Source organism: Oncorhynchus nerka, unplaced genomic scaffold (genome assembly GCF_034236695.1).
Source record: "Oncorhynchus nerka isolate Pitt River unplaced genomic scaffold, Oner_Uvic_2.0 unplaced_scaffold_1298, whole genome shotgun sequence".
In the NCBI taxonomy this organism is placed as follows: domain Eukaryota; kingdom Metazoa; phylum Chordata; class Actinopteri; order Salmoniformes; family Salmonidae; genus Oncorhynchus; species Oncorhynchus nerka.
Window position 1 is genome coordinate 6799 of NW_027040045.1, and position 5702 is coordinate 12500.

At 48.2% G+C, this 5702-nt stretch overlaps 1 protein-coding gene across 1 annotated transcript in view; it reads right to left on the reverse strand.

The window, feature by feature from the left end:
- Positions 1 to 2605: 2605 nt before the first annotated feature.
- Positions 2606 to 5702, reverse strand: part of LOC115124127 (CUB and sushi domain-containing protein 2) — a gene marked incomplete at both ends in the record, with an annotated part of 130816 nt that continues 127719 nt past the window's right edge. The window contains 2 exons of the mRNA XM_065015731.1: positions 2606 to 2826; positions 4405 to 4474. Of these exons, the coding sequence (XP_064871803.1) occupies positions 2606 to 2826; positions 4405 to 4474 (291 nt within the window). The remainder of the gene's footprint in view (positions 2827 to 4404; positions 4475 to 5702) is intronic.

The window sequence follows — 5702 nt, forward strand, 5'->3', positions numbered from 1 at the left end:
AGAGACTGAGAAAGAGAGTGTAGAGATGGAGAGAGTAGAGACTGAGAAAAATAGCTTAGAGAGTGTAGGAGAGAGTAGAGACTGAGAAAGAGAGTGTAGAGATGGAGAGAGTAGAGACTGAGAAAGAGAGTGTAGAGATGGAGAGAGTAGAGACTGAGAAATAGAGCGTAGAGATGGAGAGAGTAGAGACTGAGAAAGAGAGCGTAGAGATGGAGAGAGTAGAGACTGAGAAAGAGAGTGTAGAGATGGAGAGAGTAGAGACTGAGAAAAAGAGCGTAGAGATGGAGAGAGTAGAGACTGAGAAAGAGAGTGTAGAGATGGAGAGAGTAGAGACTGAGAAAGAGAGTGTAGAGATGGAGAGAGTAGAGACTGAGAAAGAGAGTGTAGAAATGGAGAGAGTAGAGACTGAGAAAGAGAGTGTAGAGATGGCGAGAGTAGAGACTGAGAAAGAGAGTGTAGAGATGGAGAGAGTAGAGACTGAGAAAGAGAGTGTAGAGATGGAGAGAGTAGAGACTGAGAAAGAGAGTGTAGAGATGGAGAGAGTAGAGACTGAGAAAAAGAGCGTAGAGATGGAGAGAGTAGAGACTGAGAAAGAGAGTGTAGAGATGGAGAGAGTAGACACTGAGAAAAAGAGCGTAGAGATGGAGAGAGTAGAGACTGAGAAAGAGAGTGTAGAGATGGAGAGAGTAGAGACTGAGAAAGAGAGTGTAGAGATGGAGAGAGTAGAGACTGAGGAATAGAGCGTAGAGATGGAGAGAGTAGAGACTGAGAAATAGAGCGTAGAGATGGAGAGAGTAGAGACTGAGAAAGAGAGTGTAGAGATGGAGAGAGTAGAGACTGAGAAAGAGAGTGTAGAGATGGAGAGAGTAGAGACTGAGAAAAATAGCTTAGAGATGGAGAGAGTAGAGACTGAGAAAGAGAGTGTAGAGATGGAGAGAGTAGAGACTGAGGAATAGAGCGTAGAGATGGAGAGAGTAGAGACTGAGAAATAGAGCGTAGAGATGGAGAGAGTAGAGACTGAGAAAGAGAGTGTAGAGATGGAGAGAGTAGACACTGAGAAAGAGAGTGTAGAGATGGAGAGAGTAGAGACTGAGAAAGAGAGTGTAGAGATGGAGAGAGTAGAGACTGAGAAAGAGAGTGTAGAGATGGAGAGTAGAGAGACTGAGAAATAGAGATGGAGAGTAGAGACTGAGAAATAGATGGAGATGGAGAGAGTAGAGACTGAGAAAGAGAGTGTAGAGATGGAGAGAGTAGAGACTGAGAAAGAGAGTGTAGAGATGGAGAGAGTAGAGACTGAGAAAAATAGCTTAGAGATGGAGAGAGTAGAGACTGAGAAAGAGAGTGTAGAGATGGAGAGAGTAGAGACTGAGGAATAGAGCGTAGAGATGGAGAGAGTAGAGACTGAGAAATAGAGCGTAGAGATGGAGAGAGTAGAGACTGAGAAATAGAGCGTAGAGATGGAGAGAGTAGAGACTGAGAGTGTAGAGATGGAGAGAGTAGAGACTGAGAAAGAGCTAGGTTATAATCATAAATGCGTGAAGTGTTAAGTGGGGAGTGTGTGAAATCAGAAAGGCAGTGTAAAAGCTATGAATCTCTACCACTCCATCCCTCCTGTACCATGAACCAGAAGGCTGTAGAATACACACACCAGCACAACAAGCAAGCAAGCAAGCAAGCAAGCAAGCACACACACACACACACACACACACACACACACACACACATGATTGACAGTAGCTACAGCATGTTTCTTTCTCATCTTCCCAGCTGTTCATTTCTCTCTAACAGAACTCTGGGAACGACTCCGAGCAGCAGTTGTCTCTACAAACGTCCTTGTTGAGACATTAAACAAAGTCTGAAACCTCCCTGATCATCAATTCCAAAGCAGAGCGGTGATGTGCCTCTACAAGGACCTTGGTAAGAAGTGTGTGTGTGTGTGTGTGTGTGTGTGTGAGTGTGTGTGTGTCTGTGTGTGTGTCTGTGTGTGTGTGTGTCTGTGTGTGTGTGTCTGTGTGTGTGTGTGTGTGTGTGTGTGTGTGTGTGTGTGTGTGTGTCTGTGTCTGTGTCTGTGTCTGTGTCTGTGTCTGTGTGTGTGTCTGTGTGTGTGTGTGTGTGTGTGTGTGCGTGTGTGCGTGTGTGCGTGTGTGTGTGTGTGTGTGTGTGTGTGTGTGTGTGTGCCAGTATGGAATAATCAGCTGTCGCTGTACGAACCCTGATACCTTGGATATTCACATCCAGAGAGAAAGAAGACCGGGAAGGAGGGATCAAATCAAATGGTGATGCAACCAGTCAATCAATGGTGCAGCTGTATATCCTTTTGAGGATCTGAGGACCCGTGACCAACCTTTTCAGCCTCCTTCCTGCAGGCGAAGAGGCGTTGTCGTTCCCTCTTTGTGTAGTCGTGTTTTGGACCATGATAGATCCTTGGTGATGTGGACACAGAGGAACTTGAAGCTCCACTACTGTCCCGTCGATGTGAATGGGGGTGTGTTCAACTCTCCGTTTCCTGTAGTTTGAGGGAGAGGATGTTGTCATGGCACCACACTGCCAGGTCTCTGACCTCCTCCCTATAGGCTGTCTCATCGTCGTCGGTGATCAGGCCTACCACCGTCGTGTCGTCAGCAAACTTAATGACGGTGTTGGAGTCGTGCGCGGCCACACTGATGTGGTTGAACAGGAGGGGACTAAGTACGCACCCCTGAGGGGCCTCTGTGTTGAGGGTTAGCATGACGGGCCCCCTCACCATCTGGGGGCGTCCCGCCAGAAAATCCAGAATCCAGTTGCAGAGGGAGGTGTTTAGTCTTAGGTTCTTAGCGTATTGATGAGCTTTGAGGGCACGATTGTGTTGAACACCGGGGGAGTACAGGAGAGGACTGAGCACGCACCCCTGAGGGGCCCCAGTGTTGAGGATCAGATGAGCTTTGAGGGCACTATGGTGTTGAACGCTGAGCTGTACTCAATGAATAACATTCTCACATAGTGGGAGAGGGCAGTGTGGAGTGCAATCGAGATTACGTCATCTGTGGATCTGTTGGGGCGGTATGCAGAATGGATACAGGGTGTCTGGAATGATGGAGTTGATGTGAGCCATGACCTGCCTTTCAAGCATTTCATGGCTATAGATGTGAATGCTACGGGGCGATAGTCATTAAGAGAGGTTACCTTGGCGTTCTTGAGGACATTGAGTATGGGTGGTCCGCGTGAAACACGTAGGTATTACAGCATCAGGGAGAGGTTGAAAATGTAATTGTTCTGAGTACACGTGCTGGTTGCCCTGCGGCATTGTGAATGTTAATCTGTTGAAAGGGGTTACCTCAGCTACGGAGAGCGTGATCACACAGTGGTCCGCAACAGCTGGTGCTCTCATTCACGGTTCAGTGCTGCTTGCCTCGAAGCGAGCAAAGAAGGTATTTAGCTCATCTGGTAGGCTCGCGTCACTGGGCACCTCGCGGCTGGGTTTCCCTTTGTAGTGCCTGCTCATTTGCAAGCCCTGCCACATCTGACGAGCCTCAGCGCGGTGTAGTAGGATCCGATGTTAGTCCTGTATTGACAGCTAGAGCTGCCGCTTTCATGGAGAGGGACGCTAACCACGAAAGAGGCAGCTCTAGCTTTCAGCTCAGTGAGGATGTAGCCTGTAAACCAATGCTTTTGATTGGGATATGTACGCACGGTCACCGTAGGGGATGACGTTGTGGATGCACATGTTAATAATTAATGAAGCCGATGAATGAATGCAATCAATCGATTGCAATTGATTGCCTCAATGAAATCGGATGAATCGCAGAACATATTCCGGTCTGTAAAACAGTCCTGTAGAATAGTATCCTCTTCATCAGACCATGGCCGTAGCTCTCCCTTTGATCTGACGCTGACGTTCTGTACTGTTTATTGTCCATGTCTTTGTTCAGCCACAACTCAGAGAAGTATAGTATATTACAGATCTTACGGTCCCGTTGATAGGTTAGTCTTGAACGGAGCTCATCCAGTTTATTCTCCAGTGATTGTACATTAGAACGGAGGGTAGAGGCAGTTTATGTACTTGCCAACGTAGTTTTGTCAGGGTGCCCGCACTTCGGCGGCCTCTCTTAAACAGCCATTTTACTTTTTGAGTCTCTGGGATTAGGCACAGGTCAGAGGTTGAGCAGTATGCCTTGCACTTCCACCTCGATGAAGTAGAAATCTTTATCTAAATTGAGCCAACTGTTCTGATGGTTACAGGAAACGATGGCGGAGACATTATGTCCAAAACAAAGTGAAGATCACTGAGGAGGGAGGGATGGATGGAGATACAGAGATAGGGAGGACATAGAGGGAGAGGGAGGAGAAAGACAGCGATATCGAGAGAGACAGAGAGAGAGAAAGAGAGAGAGAGAGAGAGAGCGTGAAATAAATACTTTTTTTTACCAATGCAGAGTGGAGGTGGGTAGTTCCATCGCCTGACGGTCCCTGGCATGCAGGAGATGTGAGAGTTTCCCTGGGAAAATAACCCAAACACGCAAAAGAACAACACAACAGACAAAAACACAAGCACAAGGATGAGAACAGAAATTCATTAGCCTCTTTCCACTGACACATGGTGCTTTAAACCGCATCTCTTCTCTCCCTACACAGTCCACTGTCCTCTCTTCTCTCCCTACACAGCCTACTGTCCTCTCTTCTCTCCCTACGCAGTCTACTGTCCTCTCTTCTCTCCCTACACAGCCTACTGTCCTCTCTTCTCTCCCTACACAGTCTACTGTCCTCTCTTCTCTCCCTACACAGCCTACTGTCCTCTCTTCTCTCCCTACACAGCCTACTGTCCTCTCTTCTCTCCCTACACAGTCCACTGTCCTCTCTTCTCTCCCTACACAGCCTACTGTCCTCTCTTCTCTCCCTACGCAGTCTACTGTCCTCTCTTCTCTCCCTACACAGTCCACTGTCCTCTCTTCTCTCCCTACACAGCCTACTGTCCTCTCTTCTCTCCCTACACAGTCTACTGTCCTCTCTTCTCTCCCTACACAGCCTACTGTCCTCTCTTCTCTCCCTACACAGCCTACTGTCCTCTCTTCTCTCCCTACACAGTCCACTGTCCTCTCTTCTCCTACACAGCCTACTGTCCTCTCTTCTCTCCCTACGCAGTCTACTGTCCTCTCTTCTCTCCCTACACAGTCTACTGGCATCTCTTCTCTCCCTACACAGTCTACTGTCCTCTCTTCTCTCCCTACACAGCCTACTGTCCTCTCTTCTCTCCCTACACAGTCCACTGTCCTCTCTTCTCTCCCTACACAGCCTACTGTCCTCTCTTCTCTCCCTACGCAGTCTACTGTCCTCTCTTCTCTCCCTACACAGTCTACTGGCATCTCTTCTCTCCCAACACTGTCTACTGTCCTCTCTTCTCTCCCTACGCAGTCTACTGTCCTCTCTTCTCTCCCTACACAGCCTACTGTCCTCTCTTCTCTCCCTACACTGTCTACTGTCCTCTCTTCTCTCCCTACACTGTCTACTGTCCTCTCTTCTCTCCCTACACAGTCTACTGTCCTCTCTTCTCTCCCTACACAGCCTACTGTCCTCTCTTCTCTCCCTACACAGCCTACTGTCCTCTCTTCTCTCCCTACACAGCCTACTGTCCTCTCTTCTCTCCCTACAGCCTACTGTCCTCTCTTCTCTCCCTACAGCCTACTGTCCTCTCTTCTCTCCCTACAGCCTACTGTCCTCTCTTCTCT